This window comes from Indicator indicator, unplaced genomic scaffold (assembly GCF_027791375.1).
Source record: "Indicator indicator isolate 239-I01 unplaced genomic scaffold, UM_Iind_1.1 iindUn_scaffold_54, whole genome shotgun sequence".
Taxonomy (NCBI): Eukaryota; Metazoa; Chordata; class Aves; order Piciformes; family Indicatoridae; genus Indicator; species Indicator indicator.
In genome coordinates this window covers 316664-338959 of record NW_026539189.1, presented here as the reverse complement: position 1 = coordinate 338959, position 22296 = coordinate 316664, and the positions used below count along the sequence as shown (strand labels likewise).

General features: G+C 61.1%; 1 protein-coding gene across 1 annotated transcript; it reads right to left on the bottom strand.

The window, feature by feature from the left end:
* Positions 1 to 1632: 1632 nt before the first annotated feature.
* ARID3A (AT-rich interaction domain 3A) lies at positions 1633 to 20677 on the bottom strand. Its single transcript, XM_054398467.1, has 8 exons — positions 20268 to 20677; positions 19290 to 19611; positions 5295 to 5367; positions 4119 to 4302; positions 3355 to 3602; positions 2469 to 2765; positions 2279 to 2368; positions 1633 to 1862 (listed from the first exon to the last, which is right to left on the bottom strand). Exons 1-8 carry the CDS (start codon positions 20675 to 20677, stop codon positions 1633 to 1635), a joined length of 1854 nt encoding a protein of 617 aa, XP_054254442.1.
* Positions 20678 to 22296: the final 1619 nt, after the last annotated feature.

Sequence of the window (22296 nt, the reverse complement as noted above, 5' to 3'; positions counted from 1 at the left end):
GGGGGGTAGCTCTCAAAAAATAAAAAGGGAATGAGGGGGTGGGGAGGGGGAAAAGGGGGAGAAACCTCCCCCTCCCCCCCCCCCCCAAACCAATAAGGATCTAAATGAATAAAAATCTCCTGATTTCCAATTCTGTTTTTTGGCTATTTTTGGGGTTTTTTAAATCTCTTTTGGTTTCTTTTTGGTTGTCGTTTCCTTTGGAGAGTGCCAGGGATGAGTGGGAAGGGAGGGGAGGGGAGGGAGGAGGTTTCACTAAAGCTCAGCAGGCGTCCCTGCGTCTGTCTGGAGGTAACAACGAGTTAAAAAATAATAATAATATTAATAACAATAATTATAATAATAATTATAATAAACGTACAGTGCAAAGTGTGATGTGAGTGAGGTAAAACGGTCCCGGACCGGCCGCGGCGCAGTGGGACGGAACCGCCGGTGGCTCCGGCAAAACCTTCCCTCCCCCTCCCGGGGCGGGGCTAAAGCTTTTCTCCTCGCAAAGGAACAACCAACAACATGAGAACAAGGGCAGAACCTGCCCAGACCCTGCTGAGACCCCACCGAGATCCCAAACAGAACCTGACCAGACCCTGATGAGATCCTGATGAAATCCCAGCCAGACCCTGGTGAGATTCCAATGAGATCTCAGCCAGTGAGACCCTAAGAAGATCCCAGCCACACCTGGGCCAGACCTTGATGAGACCCCCACTGAGATCCCAGCCAGATCCTGGTGAGATCCCAACAAGATCCCAGCAACACGCTGGTGGGATCCCAGCCAGACCCTGGTGAGACTCCAATGAGATCTCAGCCAGACCTTAGTGAGACCCTAACAAGATGCCAGCCACACCCTGGCAAGAGCCAGGCCAGAGCCCAGTGAGTCCCCAGCCAGATCCTGGAGAATCCCTGGTAAGATCCTTGCCAGACTCCAGTGAGACATTGGTGAAATCCCAGCCAAACCCTAGCCAGAACCTGGTAAGGCCCTGATCAGATCCCATCCAGACCCCGGCCAGACCTTGGCGAGATCCTGGAGAAATCCTGGAGAGATCCTGGCCAGACCCTGATGAAATCCTGATGAAATCCCAGCCAGATCCTGGAGAATCCCTGGTAAGATCCTTGCCAGACTCCAGTGAGACATTGGTGAAATCCCAGCCAAACCCTAGCCAGAACCTGGTAAGGCCCTGATCAGATCCCATCCAGACCCGAACCAGACCTTGGTGAGATCCTGGAGAAATCCTGGCCAGACCCTGATGAGATCCTGATGAAATCCCAGCCAGATCCTGGAGAATGCCTGGTAAGATCCTTGCCAGACTCCAGTGAGACATTGGTGAAATCCCAGCCAAACCCTAGCCAGAACCTGATAAGGCCCTGAGCAGATCCCATCCAGACCCCGGCCAGACCTTGGCGAGATCCTGGAGAAATCCTGGAGAGATCCTGGCCAGACCCTGATGAAATCCTGATGAAATCCCAGCCAGATCCTGGCCAAACTCCAGTAAGACCCTGGTCAGACCCCTGTCAGATCCCAGATAGACCCTGGCCAAGACTGATGAGACCCCAGCCAGATCCTGGCCAAGACCCCAGTGAGACCCCAACCCGCTGGCTGCTGGGCTTGGGGCTGCCAGCAGTGGCGAGGGGCTGGGGGTGTTAAGGCGAAGCGTTGTTGGAGGTAGAGCTGGGGGGCACAGCCAGGCTGGCTGGTGCTGTGGGGGGCACACTGCCAGCACTGCCAGCGCTGCCCACCCCACTGCCAGCGCCGCCAGCACCGCTGCTCCGGCTGCTGCTGCTGCCTCCATTGCCTTTGCCGTAGGAGGGCAGTGAGGAGGAGGAGGAGGAAGATGAGGAGGAAGGGCCTGGCGTCTGGGCAAACAGCACACCTGGGGAGAGAGTGAGGGGGTGAGGCAGGGGTGGCACTGCCCACACGCACCACGGTCAAAGATGGGATGAGGACGAGGGGGAGCAAGGCTGAGTGGTGCTCAGTTGGTACTGGTGGCAGCTGCTGGGGTACAAGGGGGCAGCCCCCAGCCCACAGTGGTGGTGTCAGCAGCTGGGGTACAAGGGGGCAGCCCCCAGCCCACAGTGGTAGTGTCAGCAGCTGGGGGTCAGGGGGCAGCCCACAGCCCACGGTAGTGCTGGTGGCAGCTGCTGGGAGCCTGGGGGCAGCCCCCAGCCTACAGCAGTGCTGGTGGCAGTGGCTGGGAGCCAGGGTGCAGTCCCTGTGGTACTGATGGCAGTGGCTGGGGGACAAGGGGGCAGCCCCCAGCCCCCAGAGGTGGCGCTGGCAGCTCCTCACCTGTGTACACGATACCATTGATCTCAACTGACATGCTGATGCTGTTGGTGCCGTTGCTGCTCAGGCTGCTGGCTGAGTCCTGGCGGTTCTCTGCTGGGGATAAAAGCCAAGTTACTGACCCCAGCAGGAGCAGGAGCCACCAGCAGTGGCAGCTCTGCCAGGCTGAGAGGTTACCAGGCCCAGGGCTGACCTGGCGAGCGGGTGCCCTGGCTGTTGATGCGGATGCTCATGGGCAGCTGGGCCGTCATGGCCAGGAGGTTCTGCTGCAGTGCCCTCTGCATCAGCCGCTGCTGCTCATCTGTCACCAGTGCCATCTTCTTCTCCGGGGGCTCCCCTGACTCCAGCTTCTCCCTCAGCTGCTCCAGGGCTGCAGCTTGGGCAGCTGCTGCCACCTGCACCGCTGCCGCCTGGGCTGCCACCACAGGGTGGCCGGCCAGGGAGACTGGGAGCCGGCTGGGCATGGAGATGGGGATGGCAGAGTCCTCCTCTGCAAGGGGCAGAGCAGGAGGTTAGGGATATGGGGGATGGGGATAAACAGATGTCACCACCCTGGGGTGTGCTCAGCCCTGGCATGCCAGTCTGGCACCCACCCTGCCATGCTTTGTGTACATGCTGGGGGTGCCCAACACCTCCTGCCCCTAGAAGGGAAGCCAGAGCCCTGGTGAGCAGCTCATGGTAGGACAAGAGGAAACTGCCCCAAGTTGCACCAGGGGAGGTTTAGGTTGGACATGAGGATCAATTTCTGCCCCAGAAGGGTTGTCAAGGCTTGGCCCAGGCTGCCCAGGGCAGTGGTGGAGTCCCCATCCCTGGAAGGGTTTCAACGCTGTGGAGATGTGGTGCTGAGGGACGTGGTTTAATGGTGCCCTGGCAGTGCTGGGTTAAGGGCTGGACTCAATGGTCTTAAAGACCTTTTCCAACCAAACTGATTCTGTGATTCTATGACCAATCAGGATCCCTGAGGAGGGGACAGGAGCATGACCCCCCCCTGCCTGCCCAAGCTGTACCCATTTTGAGGCTGCATCCCTGGTGCCAGCAGGGTGCTCGTCCCACAGCTCGGACCCCATGGCAGCCATTACCTTTCTTGATCTTCTGGACGGGAGCGATGGAGCCACCGTTGGTGGCCGAGGCCAGCCCCAGCGCTGGTACTGGCAGCTTGGGGGAGGAGAGGAGGCCATGGGTGCCACCAGGTGAGTAGGTGAAGAGGGAGCTGCCAAAGCCCTGCCGGCGACCCTCCCGGCGGTTGCTGTCGATGGCTGCTTGCAGCTCGTTGGGGTTGCTCAGCCCTCGCTTCTCACATTCGTAGGGGTACAGGTACTTCATGTACCTGCCAGTGGAAAAGGATGGGGAAGAGGATGGGGATGTGGCAGTTGGGCAACTCTGGCCTGTGTACCAACTCCCCACTGTCCCCATCCCAGCAGCGAAGGTGGTGAAGGGTCTGGAGAACAGGGCTGGTGAGGAGCAGCTGAGGGAGCTTGCTCTCTGCAGCTCCCTGAGGTTGGTGAGGGTTGGTCTCTTCTCCTTAGGATCAGGTGATACAGAAGGAGAGGAAATGGCCTGAAATAGTGCCAGGGGAGGGTTAGGTTGCAGATAAGGAAAAAATTGCTTTCCTGCAAGAGTGGTCAGGGATTGGCACAGGCTGCCCAGGAGGTGGTGGAGTCCCCATCCCTGGAGGTGTTCAAGAGAGCGTGGCCGTGGCACTCGGAGACATGGTTTAACAGCCATGGTGGTGCTGAGTTGATGGTTGGACTCTTAGAGGTCTTTTCCCACCCAAAACAGTTCCAACCCTGCTGGAGGGCTCTCCCTCCTCAGCACCCCACCCTGCTGAGCCCCCAGCACTCACTGTGTGCGCAGGGTGAAGGCAGCACTGGTGATGGAGGTGGGCAGGTTCAGCCCCTTGGTGATCTCCCGCCACAGCTTCTTGTTGATGACTTCCACCAGGCCACCCTTCTCTGTCACCAGCGTGTACAGCATGTAGAGGTCCAGCACCTGCTTGGCCATGATGGGGATCCTGTTGACAGGGGTCCCTGGGGAGGAGAGAGAGGGTCTGGGTTGCTGCTTGCTCACCTCCAGGCAAAGAACTGAGGGGAGGGAGGGGACAGGGAGGGGAAGCAGCAAGACCCCCACGAAGCAGCACCGGGGGCTGGGGAGCTTCTGCTTCTCCCTTCCCTTTCACTGTTCCTCCCTCAGGGCCGCCCCCCACCCCCCGCCCCCCGGCTCCCTGAGCATCACCAGCCCCACGAACAAAGGAAACAGAAACTCTCCGTTTTCAGCCACAGCCCCCAAAACGGAGCCGGGCGCGGTTTCGCCGGCACCCGGCAACACAGAGTTATTTATAACGCCGGTGGCCGAGCTGGGGGCCACACGTGCACGGGGGGGAGCTCATCCCTCCAGCGCTGGAGAAGGGGCTGAGGCCTCTCTCTGTGCTCGGAGGGCTGTCTGTCCTTCTGGCACTGGCGGCTCTGGGGAAAGCCCCCGTGCGAGGCAGCCATGGGCGCTTCCCCGCCGCCGGCCGGACAAAGGCTGAGGGCAGCGATGCGTCAGCGTTTCCAGCCCTGTTCTCCACGCGGGAACCAGACCCTCCACCAGGCCAACGATTTTCCACTCTCAGCCCTTTCCACACCCCCTGCCCACCCTCCATGTGCCCACCCGCTGCCAGGCTGGGCAAGGCGAGAAGGCACAGAAGGGCAAGAACTTGGGGCAGGAACTCAGGGCAAGGAGAGCAACAGGGAGGCAAAAAAATGAGAGTAATGCACCCCAGGAGGGGCTGGACCCACCCCGGGAAGGGGCCACAGGTCTGGGATGTGATGGGTGAAGGGGGGGGTGAGGGGGTGGAGGGGGTGGGCTGCAGGCGCCGGATCCAGCCCAGCAGGTTTGACCTCGCTGTGCCAAGAGGTTAAAAATTAACCAGCGGCTCAGCCGGAGCCCTGACCTCCGGGTTGTAACGAGGGGCAAGGAAATGAGCCCCTGGCCCCAGGGGGGAGCAGAGCGGGTGGGCGGGGGGTGGGGGGAGGCTCACCTCGCTTCTGCATGAAGCTGAAGAGGTCGTCCAGGAACTCCTTCCTCCTGGGGTCACCATCCAGCTCATAAAGCTGCACAACGAGAGGAGAAAAAGCTCAGAACCCCCTCCCCAGCAAGTGCTCCCCACTGCCTGGAGGGTCTTGGGCAGCATCCCTGGGGCTTGTGCCCCCTGGCTAAGCCCCTCACAGGGTGCCAAGTGGCTTCAGGGTGGTCCCTGAATGAGGTCATGGGGTCCCTGTTTCTCAGGGCTGACCTGTGCCCATGTCCCAGCAGGAGCCCCGGGATGGTGGTGACTTCCCTGCCTGCCCCATCAGAGCTGCTCTCTGAAATGTTGGTGCCAAGAGCACTGGGAGTGGCTCCCACCACAATTGGTCCCCTGCTCCTCTGGGAATGCTGCTCCTGGTTATTTTTAGCACCCACCACACTTGGCACAGAGCAGAGCAACACTTCAGCATGACCTGTCCTCTACAGCTGCAGTGCCAGGGGAACCAGTGCCAGGAGCTGGCAAGCATGTCCCATGGTATGAGTGTGTGCAATGGTGCCCACCCCATGCACTGTGATGCACACTCCTGTGCCATGGTGCCTGCCATGGTGTACTCAAAGGGGGCCCCTGGGGGGCTGTCCCTGGCAAAGGAAGGCTGTGATGAAGCGAGGAGGGTGCTGAGCTTGACTCAGTCCTCCTGTCTGTGACACAACACTGGCTGCCATACTGCCTGGCTCCCCTCTGCCTGGGGAGGCTGGCACTGAGCATGGGGCTGTCCTGGTGAAGCTTTGTGCCACGGGGTTGGCAGCGTCTCGCTCCTACACAAGCATCTCCCCAAAGTCTGCTGGAGCAAACCCAGCAGCAGCAACCGCACAACTGGGACGTGCCTTCCTGAACCAGGGCAGGCAGACCCAGGCAAGGCTCCTGGCACAGCTACATCTTGAGCACCCAGTTCTGCTGGGGCAGCTTTTGCTGAGCCCCCACCCCACAGCCGCCAACCTGGCACATTCCTGCCTGATTTATGGCAGCAGGACCTGCTGGCCTGGGCACCCAGGCAGCCTCCCCGTGCTGCCTCTGCCTCTCTCAGCCCAAGCCCAGCATGGTGTCTGCCCGGAGGTGGGGGGTGGCTGGTGGATAATCCTGCCCCCCAAGGGAGGGTGTTGGAGGTGGTGCTATGGGGGCAGCCCTGGGGACGGACACCGGAGCCCTTGCCATGGCCTCGCCACCCCCAGCCCCTCGGTGCCGAGCGGCTCTCGCTCTGCTCAGTGACAACTTTGAACAACTGCCAGCGGAGCTGCGCCCGGGGCTGGCTATAAATATTGCCACGTCAGTCGCCAGGCATGCAGCACAGGGCTGCCAACAGCATGGCAGCAGAGCAGAGGGTTAACCAGGTCACCCCTACAGCCACTCATCCCCAGGGCACCATGCCCCATCTATCACACCATGATCTAGTGTGAGGGGTCCCTGCCCATGGCAGGGGGGTTGGAACTAGATGGTCCTTGAGGTCCCTTCCAACCCTAACAGTTCTATGATTCTATGCCCAGCGTGGCACCCTGGCGGCAGCAGGACTGCGGGTGGGCAGGTGGCTGTTACCCCAGTTGGGAGCCCCCTCCTCCCACTGATCTCAGGGAGGAGCCGGATACCGTGGGGCTGAGCTGGGACTGATCAAAGGGATCAATGGGGCCATGTGATAAGAGGGGCAGGGCGCAGCGGGAAGGCCATAAAGCCCCCTCTGGAAACCTCACCCAGCTCATCCGGCCACCAGCGATCCTCCAGGGCAGGGATGGCAACTACTGTCCCTGTCACCGCTGGCCAAGACCTCTCTAAACTCCTCTCCCATCCCAGCACCTGGGCAAGGGGTTCCCTGGGCTGGGGGAGCCCAGAAGGGTGCCCCTGGCAGAGGGTGGGTCATGGTATCATTGTTACCACCATGGTTTTTTGGGCTGTTGCCAACTGGTTGGGGGATGTTAGGCTGGTGCCAATCCAGCCTCCCCTGGCTCCTTGAGCAGCTCTGAAATCCACATGTGTGGAAAGGGCTTCCTCAGGGCCCACTGACATGGCACAGAGGATGGGGGGCTGGAAAACCATCACCCTCCTGCTCGGCAGAATGGGAAGCACAGAGAAACAGCACAGGGCCACGTCCCTGGCACTGGAAGGGTTTTGAGTGGCTCTGGGGGACCCTGTCAGAGGCCTTGGCTTCAGCCTCTGTGCCACTCCTGGGGGGGCCTGGGATCCTGAATCGCAGTGGGGTAGGGACACCCCCAGGCAGCAGTGAATGTGGATCCACCCTGGCATGGCACAGGGGGGTGCTCTGCAGCCTCATAACCTGCAGAGCTCTAAAAACTCAACCGGCTGCTCCTGAAACCATCAGCTCGTTCAGATGCCAGGAAGCCTAAATCCAGAAGCTGCATTTCGGAAGGGACCAACACACATTTACTGCCATGACCCCCCCCCCGCCCCGCCCCAGGCTCAGACCCGAGGGGAGTGGACGTGTTTAAGAGGATGAAAGAAAATTAACTGTCAGCTGAGGAGAGCGTGCGCCGGCCAGGCTGCGGGGATTAGCAGCCGCGGGCGGGAGGCTGTCCCCTATGCCGCCCTTCCATGCGTCCTCCTCCACTGCCTGCCGGCCCCGGTGGTCCCTCATTTAAGCCCTACCAATCACTGGGGGGGTCACAGGGACCGGCAAGCAGAGGGAGCCCCGCTCCTGCTCGGTGCCCTCGACGCCCTGCCGGCACACCCAGCCCTGGCTGCCGGGCAAAGGACGTTTCGCAAGCTGCTGCTCGTGGTTACCGGTGAGATTTCGACAACTCTGCGGCGCTGCTCGCTGGCCCCCACCACGCTGGAGCGGGGAAAGGAGATCAGCCAGGCCAGGAACCCCACGTCAGGGCTCTCTTGGTGCCTGGCACTTCCCCAGCTGCATCCCAGAAGTCCCCCAGGACTCTCGCTTAGCTTTGCTGCTGCCAGAACCACTTGGTGCAAGGGCACTTCCCAGTGAGCCTCGCTAGCAATGCTAGGAGGTGAGGACATGCCCACAGGCAGCTGGGACATGCCCTGCCTCCACCATGGTGGGTGCCTTGTGACCAAACCAAACTGCCCCCCATTCCCCCTTGCCACCCAGGCACAGGCAGAGATGGGGAAGGGGGGAAGAGATGAGCAGCAGCCCCTCGCAGGATTTCCTTGCACTGATGACATCCCAGGTTTGCCAGGACACCTCACGGTGCTCCAATGCTGGCAGCCTACAGCAGGGCAGCTGCAGACCCCAAGAGCACCGAAAGGCAGCGTAGGAAAGTTTAGATATTGGGGTCTAAAATAAAAATTGAGGAACAGAAACATGTTCTTGTTTCAGCAGCGTGTGAAACTGGGTGCACAGCCAGGCTGGGCACGGACCAGCTGCCAGCGGCACTACCGGACTGAAATCAGCAGGTGCCGGTCCACAGCTGGTGCCAAAGCCTTGGCTGGTGCCCATGCCCTGCCTACCGTGCTCCAGCATGGCTTCTGCTTGGCACAAAGCACAGTTCCTGGCTGGGGAAGTGCGGGCAAGGTGCTGAGGCTTGGTGCAAAGGTAATGCCAGCCAGCCGTGGGGAGAGGCTGCCCAGCCGCCACCGAGTCGATAGATTTGTGTTTTGTAATTAGGGAGGTGGAAACAACTTAATCTGCAACGCAGCTGCCGCCAGAACGTCCTCCTCACCTGGGAGGAGGCTGCCTGGCTGTGCCGCCCTGCCGATAGGTCCCCATGGCAAGAGTGTGGTGCCAGGGGATGCTGTGGCACAGCCAGCTCAGAGCGTGAATAGGAGCTGCTCTCTGCCTCTCCAAGAGACCCCTAGGGCTGGGTATCCTGGCCCTGCACACTCAGTGTTCCCAACGTCCCCCTACCAGCTCATGGCAAACACCCAGTGCCACCGGCACAGCTGGCTCTGTGCCGCGGTGCCCAACCGGCCTCAGCACCAGCACGACCTCCACCAGCCCCTAACCCTCCGTGTCCTTGCGGGTGGCCGGGGCCGAGGCGGCAGATGGCCGTTGCCAGCAGATAGATCATTAAGTGGAGGAGGAATTAGGAAGGCGGCGGGCGGGCGGCAGCGACCTCCCAGCCCAGCGATCCCGCAGGATGCCGGCCCGGCGCTCCGCTCGGTGTGGATGACCGGATTAACGTTTCAAACCAGATTACGGGAAAATCCCGACCCCGCTTGCCGTTCAAAGGGCTGCCGGGGAGGCGGCCCCTCGGCAATGCCAGGAATGCAGGAGAGAGAGAGAGCCTTCGGCACGGGAGCGGTGCGTGCTGGGGGTCTGCTGGGAGGGACCCACTGAGATAAGACACCGCCACCACCTACCCACCCACTCCCCCCTCCCGCAACATACATCCCACCACTCCCCTGCAATGGCCCCTGAGCTGTGGCAAGCAGGGCAATTAAAGCAGGGAGGGGAAGAGCCATTTAATGAGCGCAGCTCCGGTAACGCTTTAGCCGGAGTCACGCGAGTCTTTCTATCAGCCGGAGCCCCTGTGCCCACCCAAGGCATCACAGGAACCCCCCCGCCACACACACACCCACACCAGAATGCAGAGGGCTACGGGGTTGGGGCTCAAAGGGGTCCATGTCCCAGTGTCCTGCGTTCAAGTTAAAAACACCCCCGCCCCCCCCCCCCGCGCCAGCTCGGTTCCGGGTTTTCAAGCCTCGGGGATTAATTTCCAAGTTTCTTTCCCATCGCCAGGAAGTCTCCACGCTCTCGGCTTTTCCTCCCTTCTCCTCGAAACCGGTTTGGGACGTGCATGCCGTGAGCCTTGGGGAGGGGGGGGAGGGAAGGGAGGGAACGACACAGACCCCCGAGGAATGCTGTAGCGAGGATGAGGGGGCTGGTGGTAGCCCCTCCATGAGGCCAAATCGCCTTCCGGGGGTTAAATCCCTAAATTTCTGTATTTAGAGGAAAAAAAAAAAAAACCAAAAACAGACCAAAGGCAGCAGCCTAGCAGAAGCCCACCCCGATGAGGCACCCGCAGCAGGTAGCAGGGCCAAGCGTCCTCTGCTTGAATCCAGCCTGGTGGGGTGACGGGAGGGTCCTTTTCTCCTTCTTTTCTTCCTTCCTTCCTCTGAGGGCCCCCAGGGATGAGTCCTTTTGTCCCGCTGACAGACAAGGGGCGATGCCGGGAGCAGGGGGCGAGACCATGCCGGCCAACGAGTTATTTATCGAAGGATAAACACGCAGACAGCGTTTCCCGTTCCGCTCCCAGACGGAGCACGCAGCCCCCTGGCCCCTGGCACACCGAGGGGCACCGGCTCTACACCAGGACTCGTGGTGGGGGGCAGGGGGGAGGTGTGTAGAGAAAAGGAGGGGGAACTTAGTCAGAAAAAGAAAGTAATTTGTGAAAACTAGAGCAGAGGGCTAGTGACGAGCCCTGAAATGAGGCGTTTTGGGTGATGCTGCTGAGCTGTCTTCCCGTAAGATGGTGGCTGAGTCAGGGCAGGGGAAGCCCATGGCCATGCAGCCCCCCCTCTTCACTTGGGCACAGCTCCTGCAGTGCCAGGGGGCAGCGCTGACACAGCCCCACCAGGCACAGGGGTGCTGGGTTTGCCAGGGCCGATCCCTGCCAGCGAAGGGCAAAGGGAGAGTCCAGCACAGATCCCACCGCAGTTAAACCACCTGGCTTAGGGACATGTCACCTCTCGCTGTCCGCATCCCTAATCCCCTGGCAGCATCCCCGAAAGTACAAACCCCTCCTTGGGAAGGGGCTATGGTGGGGCAGGGACGTGCACCCCTTCTCCAAAATCCCACAGGGTCCTCCCAAAACTTTGCTTGCCCGCTCAGAGGCCAAATGAGCACGGGACAGTGCTGCCTGGAGCCTCGCCCGGGCAAGATGTGTCCGGATCCCGCCGCCGGCAGCCGAGTCCACTGACCGGCCTGGCGGGATTCCTGCTGCCTGAGTGTGGCCAGGGCTGCCTGGGGCGGGGGGCCACTTCCGCGGGGGCAGCCGGGGAGGGGGCCAGGGAGCGCTGAGCCCTCGCCACCGTGGCTTCCCGTCAGCACTATTGTTCCCACCGATTCCCAGCATTGTCCCCTCTGTGGGTCAGCACCACCCAGGCCCTGGCCCCACCGCAGGTGCCATTCCCCACCGGTGCCCCCTCCTCGGTGGGCAGCAGATCTGTTGGTGCTTTGGTGGCACAGGGGTAAGTCCACTAACGATCCCAGCTATCGCACCCCAAAGAGCTGGGGGTCCCAAGACCACCTGGCCAGACTGTATGGGTGACCTGGGGTACATGGGCCGGTGTCAGCGCTGACACGACTGGTGCCACCGCGCCACGGAGGGGGGGACCTTGAATGGGCGAATTAGTCACCGTTTAACCTCCCTGACCCGCCATTGTCCGTGCACCGTCGGCAGCCCTCCCCGCCACGCCGTGGGGCTGCTCCATCCCGGCCAGCTGGCAGCCACCGGGACGCTCCACATGGATCCACATCCACACCGGAGCCGTCTCGGTGCAGTGCCATCGAGCTGGACCGCTGCCGACTCCCAGGACGGCTGCACCGCGGCTCTTTTTTTTTGTCCCCCTTCCCGCAGAGGAGGAAGCGAATCCTGCTGCAGTTGCATTTCAAACGACAGGGAGCTGCTGGGCAGCAGCCTGCTGGGATCTGGCTAAAATAAAACCAGAAGGGTGTCTGAATGCTGACGCACGTTGCACAGGGCTGCAGAGGGGTCACCGCGGGCGGCAATGGAATGGGGGAGCTGCTGCCCCCACCGAGCCTAGAGCCATCGGCTGGGGCAGGCGGGGGGAGCAGGCCAGCAGCGGCGCAGAGGCTCTCCCGGCCGTCACTGTCTGCATGCCGGTGCATGCCCTTGACACATGCTCACTATCACACTGGACCTTGTGCAAATATTAACCCAGTGGAGTCAGGCGGTGTTGAGAAAGCTCGTCCCAGCGAGCAACACCCAGGGCCCAGCTCAAACACCATTGGCACTGCTCCCTGCTGCCAGCTGGGCAGACCCTGGGTAGGTGGGTGGCTGAGATGGAACCATGGGGAAATCGTGGCTGGAGCAAAGCTCTTCCTGATGGAAAGAGCGGTCAGGCATTGGCACAGGCTGCCCAGGGAGGCAGTGACTCCACCATCCCTGAACCATCCCAAGAAATGTGTGGCCATGGCACTTTGGGACATGATTTAATGGCCACGGCGGTGTTGGGGTGACAGTTGGACTCAATCTTACAGGGCTTTTCCAACTGAAAAAAATCTATGATTGGATTCTAAAAGCAGCACAAACTCGGCAAGCCCTCACCTCAGGCTGTCCCTCCCTCTGCACTCCAAGACCTCCTTAGGGTGAAACCCCTGGAGTCACTAAATCAAGACCCCTCCCTGGGGTAAGGACTCGACCCGGTGCTGGGGCAGGAGGACGGCTGCGCTGGCTCCTGCAGGCGAGCCGGGGTTTAAATTCCACCATATGTAAATGATCGTCTTAGAAAGGGGATCGCTGTAAGCCAGAGCAGATGAGTCACCCGGGGCTTCCACCGCCCGCCCGGGGATTTGGCTAATTGCAAATCTGTTCCTGAAATGCGAGGACCTGCACCTCCATCCCGCACCTCCGGTCATGGGACAGCTGCTCTGCCGACCCCACCAGCGGTCCTCGCTGTGGTAGGGGGAACCTGAGGTGTTCCCACCAGCCCTAAGTGCCCCAGCCCTGCCCTGAGAGCTGGAAGAGGTCCAGCAGCCACAGATGGTTTTGACAGGCAGCCAGCTGCGGGTGTCAGCCCTGGAACCAACACTGCAGAGCTTCTCCAGCGCTGCTGAAACTTTGCTGCTTCTTCGTACCGACCCACGGAGGGGAGCAGGGTGCGGGGTGTGGGGCAATGCCACAGCACCAGAGCAATGCCAGGCCCTGCCCCGCTGTGGCACCAGAGCAGGCAGCAGCAGCACAGGGTGCCACATTGTGGGGGACTTGGGTTTCCCAAGCAGGGATATGTGGGCAGGTGGGAAAACCAAGGCAGGAGGATAAGCTCTTTCCCAAAGAGATTTAGGGCCAGCACCTGCGTGGGCACTCTTGGATGCCATCTGCACTGGGATGAGCCCCCTAAGCTGGCTGCTGTGGGGGCACAGGGGGCAGCCCTTTCCCAAAAGACCATCACCAGTGACAGAGCTGCCCCCTCCTCACCTCCTTCCCCAGGCAGAAGAGCCACAGCCCTGAGCAGCCCCAGCACAGGGCGGATTATCCCGAGGGACCCAGGCACAGGCAGATTAAGTGACCGACTGGAAGGGGTCAGGGAGCAGGTCAGGAGCCGAGCTGGGAGCTGAGCCCCAGCTCCCTGATCCTGCTGCCCCAATGGGCTGAGAGCCCAGCGACAGGGACATGTCCAGAGGAGAGCAAGGGGCTGCTTCCATCCCCAAACCACCACCTGCCCCTTGCCCTGGCCTCTGATTGCAGCATGTCCGGCCGGGCCCCAGGACCTGCTGCCATTTCTGCTGCGGTTTGGGCCAGAAATAGGGAGATGGAGCAATGCTGTGCCCTTGCCCAACCACCCCACAGCCAGCGGCTGTTTGCTCTGCTGACAAAGGACCTGCTCTCCTCTCTGCTCTTTTTTTTTTTTTTTTCCTTCTTCTTTTAAACAACCCTCATTCCTGTTAGTTCAGCTGTGCCGGGGCTGGGAAGCAGTCTCCTCCTCTCTGCAGCCCTTCAACCAGCCCTGGGATCTGGGGGAGGGTCAGGGCTCAGCGGAGAAATGCTCACAGGCAATGCCCAGGCTTGGGGGAGCCAGGCCAGCTCCCAAGTCAAAGGGTGCCAGCGGGTACAGACCACCCAGGAACAAATAAAATCAGCCAGGGGAGGGTAATGGCCAGAGACCTTGAGCAGGAGGAATGTGTCCCCTGTCCCCCACCTCATTAATTATCCTGGGTCTGGGGAGAAATGGCTGGTCCTGGACACTGGCACCAGCACCCATGGGCTGCATGGGCACCTGGGCATCAGGCTGGAGGAGGCACTCAGCAGCTAAGCTGCTCTCGATGAGAAGTCCCTGACCCCTGACCAGGGATCTGGCAGGATTACAGCTCCGGGAATGCTCCCTGAGCACTGTGAGCCGATTACTGGGCTGGATCCCTAGGGAGCACCCTTCAGTAAGCTAAACGATGGTGCAGGGCAAGATGGGTGATGGCTGCAGCAGGGTCATGGTCCTGCTCCTGGCAGGGGTCCACCTGCAACCAAACCACCATCCTCACTGTCCTGTCCCACTCCGGTCCACTCCTTGCCCCTCTTATCTGCTGCCAGCCTGCCCAGACACTGCAATCACTCCAGCCCCAGGGTGCTGCCCTTTATCGGTGCCCCTGCCACGCTTCAACACCCACCAGAGCCAAACTGCCTTCAGGGTGGGGGGACAGTGGCCCCCAGGCGGGTGACTGACACTCGGGTGCCCCTTTCCCCACACAGGGGCCCCTCGCCCTCCCCGGGGGCGGCTCATCCGCTCGGCCGGCTAAAGCCATAAAGCCCTAATCAATATTTTAAAGAAAGTAAATGGACCCCTCCTGCCCTCGTTAAGGGGCCACAGGGCCCCTGCCTGCCCCAGCCAGCTTTGGGCTATCTCCAGGAAAATAATCCACAGGAGAAAGGGGGTACAGGGCCCCACATCAGGGAAGGGAGCAGAGGGGGATCCCCCTCACGGCTTCACCAGAGCTTGGAGGAGAAACGAGCTTCTCCTCAGCCCTTCCCGGGAAAATTCCAGCTTCATCTTCCTGGGAGCTTCCACGGCCAGGGGAATGGGGCAGGGTGGGGGGTCCGGTTTTGCTGCTACCACACCCAGCCTGTCACCCACTGAGGTTGTTGAGTTGCTTTCGGTTTATGCGGTTTTTTTGGTTTTTTTGTTTTGTTTTGTTTTTTCTGCAACCGTTGCACTTTGAAACGCTGTATCTCAGGGGAGTATGGCTGGGCACAAGATAAGGGCTGAGGTTTTTGGCCCCCACATGCCATTGCTGTGGTTCAGCCATCCCCATCTGGGACAGCTTAAAGAACCTCCCTGTATCCACTCTTAACCCACTGGCACATCATTAGGACCCCAACCACCAGCACCCCACCACCTTCTTAAACCTCTGATGTGAACAGAGGCAGAGATGGAGGTTAAATATCAGCCCAAACAGGGCACCCCAAATGGAGCCCCACAAAATGGTGGTGGAAGCTACATCCCTGGAATTTTTTAAGGCCAGGCTAGATGGGGCTCTGAGCAACCTGACCTAGTGTGAGGTGTCCCTGCCCATGGCAAGGGGGTTGGAACTGGATGATTCTTGAGGACCCTTCCAACCCTGACAATTCTATGATTCTAAAACAGGGTACCCCAAAGGGAGCTGGGGTGCTGGGGTGTTGGGGTGCATGCACCAGGGGACCACAGTCAGCACTGGAAAACTCCGAAAGAGGCAAAGGCAGGAAACTCCAACCCCGTGGGCTGCCAACACCCCCCAGGGCTCCTGCTCCCGGAATTAGCAGGGTGTAGTAAGAGCGGTAATGAAACAGAAAGGTTGGGGGTGGTGGTTGGGGGGGAGGGGGGTGTGTGCTCTATTGGGGCAGCAGCAGAGTTCCCCACACACACTCACTCCCTGGGGCATGGCCCTCAAAGCAGGTTTTTCCCCACGTCAACGGCAGTCCCGGGCATTACGCAGCAGTTTGTGGTGGCACGTGGCAGAGCTGGGGTTTTGGCAGAGCTTGGCTGAGCTGCTCACGCTCCAGCAGCTCATCGAAGCTCAGCTGCTCCCATGAGCATCACCCTCTGATGAAAAAGCCCCAGTGGTGTGAGCTCCAGTGAGCCCCAGCATCTGGCTGCAGTGCCCTGCGGTGGGTGCCAGGCTCGCTCCCAGCCCCCATGTGCAGCCCTACAGCTGACTCCAATTCCAGGCTGGCAGCCCAGACACGCCAGCATTGCTGCAGCCCTCCCAGGGATGTGTTATGCCTTTTGGGGGGAGGGTAAAGACAATCCCAAACCCAAACAAGAGCAAATGTGGCCTCGGCCCAGCATGGTGGCAGGGTGAGGTAATGCGCCAACAGCTCACTGGACCCTTCCACCCCTGTGCCCACCCCTGGCTGGGCGACAGGATAAAAATGAAAGCAAGGCTGTGCTTGCTGCCAGGCAAAGGAGGAGGATGCGGCAACCATTCCCTGTGGGGAGTCCCAAAAATTACTTTTTCCTCCTTAATTCACTGCTGCTCCCCTAGAGTCCCCCACCACGCCGGGGGCTCCTTTGTTCTGCCGCCCGCGCCCCGGGTCAGCGGCCGCGCTGACCTCTGCCTGCGCAGTAGCTGTCCCCAGGGACAGGGAGGTGCCACGTGCCGGCTCCCTAACCTCCATAACTCTTCCTCTCGCCCTCCCCTTCCTCCCCTCCTCCTCCTCCTCTCCCTGGCCCCCCGCAGTTCAATCCCAGTTTGCAGGAATCTGCCCCAGATGGGTCAATAAAACCCCTAAGGAGAGGGCAGGGACAGCCCCCAGCTTGGGTTTCGGTGCAGAGACAGACAGGAGGACTCCGACTCCTGGAGCACAGAGAGAGCCAGCACAGGGACACCAGGGGCCAAACACCAGGCTGGACCATTCACCAGTGCCAGCAGATCTGGACCTGAACCCAACCCTGCCAACACGTGTTGGTGGTCACACAGCAGAGGAGCTAAAAAAATAAAGACCCTCAAGCCAGCCCCTTCCTCGAACAGCAATTCCCCATGGCAGCTGGAAGGCACCACACCAGCACGGCCACACTCACAGCACCACATCCCTGCTCAAGGCACCAGGTCCCCAGCATCTCTTCAGCACAGGAGGACCCAACCATAGTACACCAGCACCCCAGCGCTTCCCCAGACATGTCTCCAACCCTGGCAAAGAAGGAGCTGGCACAGGAAGGGACTTTTTAGGGTGGCAGGTAATGATAGGACTGGGGGGAATGGAACAAAACTAGAAATGGGGAGATTCAGATTGGATGTTAGGAAGAAATTCTTCCCCATGAGGGTGATGAGACACTGGCACAGGTTGCCCAGGGAGGTGGTGGAAGCCTCATCCTTGGAGGTTTTTGCAGCCAGGCTGGATGTGGCTCTGAGCAAGCCAACGTAGTGTGAGGTGTCCCTGCCCACGGCAGGGGGGTTGGAACTGGCTGATCCTTGAGGTCCCTTCCAACCCTAACAATTCTATGATTCTGTGAAGCCCTCCTTTGCCACACAGCACCAGAGCCAAGGTGGCTGCCCCACGCTGGCACTCGCTGTTTACATTCCTGCTGCTCCTTCCCAGGCTTCACCGCTTTGGCTGTGCCAGCTGGGCTGAAGCTGGAGCCGGAGCAGTCGGCGGCACGCGTTGGAGCGTGGCCAGGAGGAGCTCCCAGCCAGCGCCGCTTTGCACCGAGCAACCCCCTGGCCCCGCTCCAGCGGCCGCGATCCAAGCGCCGGAGCGCTGGCGGCTGACGTGCCGGGGGAAGCCTCTCCCGGCCGGGTGCTTCGCTTTGCCTCCTCCTCCTCCCCTCCGCCCACGGCGGCAGCCGCTTCCCTCCTCCCTTCGGCTGGATTTAGCCAGGCTCTTCCCACCGACCCCAGGAAACCTTCGAATGGGAAATAAAAAGGGGGGAGGGGGCTCAGCCCCTTTTCCCAGCACATCCCGGGGGGCAAAGGACTTGAGCTGGTGTCCCCAAATTCTGTGGCTGTGGCAGGGGACCTGGTGGAGTTTTATGGTGTGGGCCATGGTGTGTCCTCAGACTGCTGCACCAGCGTGGCATGGGTCCTCAAGGCACCACCAGCCACACAACCCTGAGTTTTCCCGTTGGATCCCAAGGACTGGGAGCGATTGCCAGGCCCCTGGCGCTGGCACGCAGGTCTGGTACGGCACTGGCACAGTGACAAACAGGAAGATCACAGCTGCGGTATCGAAAAAGCCTTTGCACAGACACGAGATCACAGCCCTGGCCCCTTGCTCCCCGTCAGCAGGAAGCACAAAAGAGAGAAACCACGAGAGGAGGAGGAGGAGGAGGAGGAGGAGGAGGAGAAGACAGCGTGGGTGCAGTGGCACGAGGGACATGGGGGTAGACAATCCCTCTGTCCCCTCAGCCAGGCAGGAGCATGTCGGGGAGGGTGGCCACACACTCCACGCTCTCTTGTGCTTTCTCCACCAGCCCTGTCATGAGGCTGCCCCCATCCAGATGTGCCAGCAGATCCCAGCAGCCCCCTTCCCCCTTTTGGGAGGGATGCAATCCCCCTTCAGGGAAGGGGCAGGGGCCGTCGCATCCCTCTCGAAAGGCCACCGTCCCCCGGCCGCTCCATCTGGGTCCCATCTGCTGCTGTTGGCTCCTGTCCCTTCCCCCCAGCCCTAAACTCAGATGTATTTAAACACACACATCAAAGGCGCCGGGCAGCCCCTGGGGAGCCCCAGCTCGCAGCACATTTCCTTCTATTAGCTGAACGCAGGGCACAGAGAGTACCAGCGCTGGGAGTGAGCAGCAGCGGCTATGCCTCCTGCCAACCCTGCTCAGCTGGCATGGGGATGGTGGCAGAGGGGCAGCTGAGTTGCCTTCACCCCAGTTTCACCCTTTAACAGCATTTTGGCCATGGCAGGAGGGTAGAGATCTGTCCCTAAACATCAGCAGGCCTGGAGCTCTCCCACTGGGCGTTGCACTTCTGCGGTGACAGAGAGCATGTGAGGTCCCCACCAAAAACAGCTTGGGGAGGGTGGAGAGGAGGAAACCAAAGATTCCCTTTGGATGTGCAAGTTTGGGGCATTTTTTTTTCCCTCTATCATTTTCAGCCAGAATTCTCCTAGGTCCTACAGTCAACCTTATCACACTGCCCACCTGCACCAGGGCCAGACACAGGATCTCACCAGAGTCACTGACCAAAGTGGCAGGGGAGGGGGCACAGCTGACGCCAAGCACTAAAACCCTGGAGGAATCCCACACTTAGCAACGACGCCAGCAGCTCGACCTGAGACATCTGACCACAATTCTCAAGGACGCAGGGACACGCGGCAGAGATGGGGAGGGACAGGCACAGGGGAAACACGCAGGGCATGGGGGGTGGGGTGTGTAGGGGGCACCTACTTGCTTGAACTGCTCCTCGTAGGTCCAGTCGCCGTGGTCAGGCGGTGGGGGCGGGGGCTGTGCGTGGCCCAGTCCAGAGGGCAGCCGCTCCTGCCCCCCTGGCAGCCTCTGGGGCTCGCCCCGGTAGTGCTGGGGTGCTGGGGGCTTGCGGAGCAGCAGGGATCCCGCGCCTGCCCGCACCGCCTCTGCCGAGCTCAGACCTTCCTCTCCCATTTCTTCCTCCTCCTCGTAGTCTTCCTCTTCCTCCTCCTCCTCCTCTTCCTCTTCTTCCTCCTCCTCACCCATGTCCTCTTCAAAGTCGTCTTCATCCCACTTGCCTTTCCTGGAGCAGGGAGGAGAGATTTGGTCACCGTGCAGCAAGGGCTGGGTCTCCAAAGCTGATCCTTTGTTGCTGTCTGCCCCACAGGCACCCCACAGCCACATGGCTGGCACAACCCGCCTGGCACATGGGGAATCCAGCAAAGCCCCAGCACACCCAGGTTGGTGGATGGAAGCTCTGCAGGGCACTGCTGGCATCCCAAGACAGCAGCTCTGTCAGTGAGCAGGGCTTTGCCAGATGGCTCCCAGCCCGTTCCCAGCCCTGGAGAGGACACAGCTCAGAGGAGGCAGGAGTGAAGGCTCTGCATAATTTAAAGCCAGACCAGGATCCTCTGTCACGGCCCCACGTAGCTCCCAGGGCAGAGATGAAATGCTGCCCCATGCCAGCCTGGCACAAGGAATCACAACTGCCAGGCTGAGCTGCTGCTCTTCGTAGCTTCTGCTCCAGTATGTCCTGACAGCACTAACCTACCTCCCTGTCCTGAGTTGCATGTACCCAGCTGCCCAGCACAGCACCGGCAGCTCCAGCATCCCTCCCAACCATCCCCCAGCCTGAGTGAAGCCTTGTCCCCAACTGGTCATGCCAAAACATGCCAGAGCACACCCCTGCCCCTTCCCCAAAACTGTAAGAGCTGCTGGTCTGGGCTAGCAGATACTCACAGTTCCTCCTCTTCCTCAGAGCCCATCTCCTGCTGGTATCCACCATCCTCCTCTTCATCCTCCCCATGCTCCTCCTCTTCCTCAGATGCCTGGCTCTCATCTGACAGCCCCGGGCTGGACGAGTGGCTGAGGCCGGCAGCCGCTGCCCGCATGGCAGCCAGGGCAGCCATCTGTGCCCGCTGGATGTGCGCGCTCTCAGGCTCTGCTCCTTCCTCTGAGGGCACAGGGGCTGGATCCTGCCCGCGGCCCCGTGCCGGGGTGCTGGTGGGGGGTTGCCCCGAGGCTGGAGGGGGTTGTGCTGGGGGTGTCGTGGAGCGTTGCTGCTGCTCCTGCTGCCGCGCTTCCAGCGCCTGCTGCAGCCGCGCGCGCTGCTGCCGCTGCAGGTTCTCCATCACCGCCTGCAGCTTCATGGCTCTGCCGGCAGCAGGCGGAGGGTCCCCGGGGGGGCGAGGGGCAATGCACCCCGGGGGCAGAGCCCGGGAGGGGCTGGGGGCTGCGCCCGGCAGGTTGCCGCGCTCCAGCGGGGCTGGGGGCCAAGGCTGGGCAGTGCCGGGGTGGAGAGCAGCCCTGGGAGGGGGCTGCCAGAGGGGTGAGGGCAAAGAAGGGTTTGCAGGTGAGTCAAGGCAGGAATTGCCGCCAAGGCAGAAGGATGTGTGCCCCCTAAAGCCCTCGGCCCTGACCTGGCAGCTCCTTTACTTGAGGGCTCTAGCAGGAGCCACAGGGCTGCTTGTCAGGGGTCAGGGTGCTGCTGCTGTCAGTGATCGTGTCCCGGGCAGGCGTCAAAACCTCTGCGGGCTCAACAGGCAGTGGCTGCAGCCTGGCACATTATCCAGTCCCTCACCAACCGGGCACCTTCTGGAGGGGGTGGCAGCCTTTGGGTTAACGTTCAGCTTCCGCCAGGTGTCGGCGCAAACCTGCCATGAGAAGTGGAAGAGAAGGTCAGCGGAGCAGGGGAGAGGGTCAGTGGAGCTGTGTCAGGAGCTGGTGAGCAGGAAGGAGTTAAAGACAGTGCAGGAGCCTCATTAATCTCGAGCTAATGAGATAGGGAGGCTGGGGCCTGCTGCTGGAGGGGGAAGGGGCCTGCCGGACCTGATAGCCCTGCCTGGCCCTGCGGATACTGGGAGAGCAGCACCCGTAGATAACAGCCCTGCAGGAACGCTGGGAGAGCCACCCGCATGTCCCCCATGGGGGACAGGACACGTTCCAACCCAGGGAGACTGGTGACAAGGGTGAGGGGAGCACCGGGCTCATCGTGATGGCAGTGGCAGGCAGCTACCACTGGCACTGGGGTGTCACAGCATCAGGGTCCACACCGTGTAGCAGAGGGATCCCAAAGCATGGGGAGACCCCTGTGTTTCCAGGGCTCCAGGGCAGCCTCCTGGGTCGGGCAGGCAAAGCCTCACTCCTCTAAACCCTGGCAAATGAGTTCTCCTGGCCACCCCGTGAGCCCCCATACCCCCACAGCTCACCCCTTCCCTAGGGAGTTGTGAGTCCTGTGGGTCGAGGTGAGGCAGGGAATGGCTCAGCTCTGCTTCACCTGGCCAGCAAGCACTAGAGAAACCAGCACAGCAGTGGCTGGCTCCCATAAGTTCACCCCTCTGCCACCCCAGCCTGGAGACCCCCTGCAGCATCGAGCCCCCCATCCCCAGTTCCTGGCCAGACAGGGCTCCACCAGCAACAACTTCAGCGTGACCTGGCCTGTGCCAAAGGCGGAGCAGGAGCTCCCCACGCCACCGCGGCGGCAATGCCAGGTACGAGTGTTGACTCAGCTGGGCAATCACCCCCTTTCTGCTGCCTGCGGGCTGGCGGAGCGCACACCCCCCGGGACTGGGTCCAGGGCTGGCATGGGGCTGCTTCCCGGGGCCACGGCAGCCCCCACTGCGGCGAGGGGACAGCTGGCGGCATGTGGGAGCCAGCAACTACGGCACCATCCCGCGAATTCTGGAAAAGAGAACTCATTGCCAGCGCGCTGCCGCTGCCGATTGGGTGGCCGGGTGGGAGCCGCTTCCCCCGTGCCTCACTGCGGTGG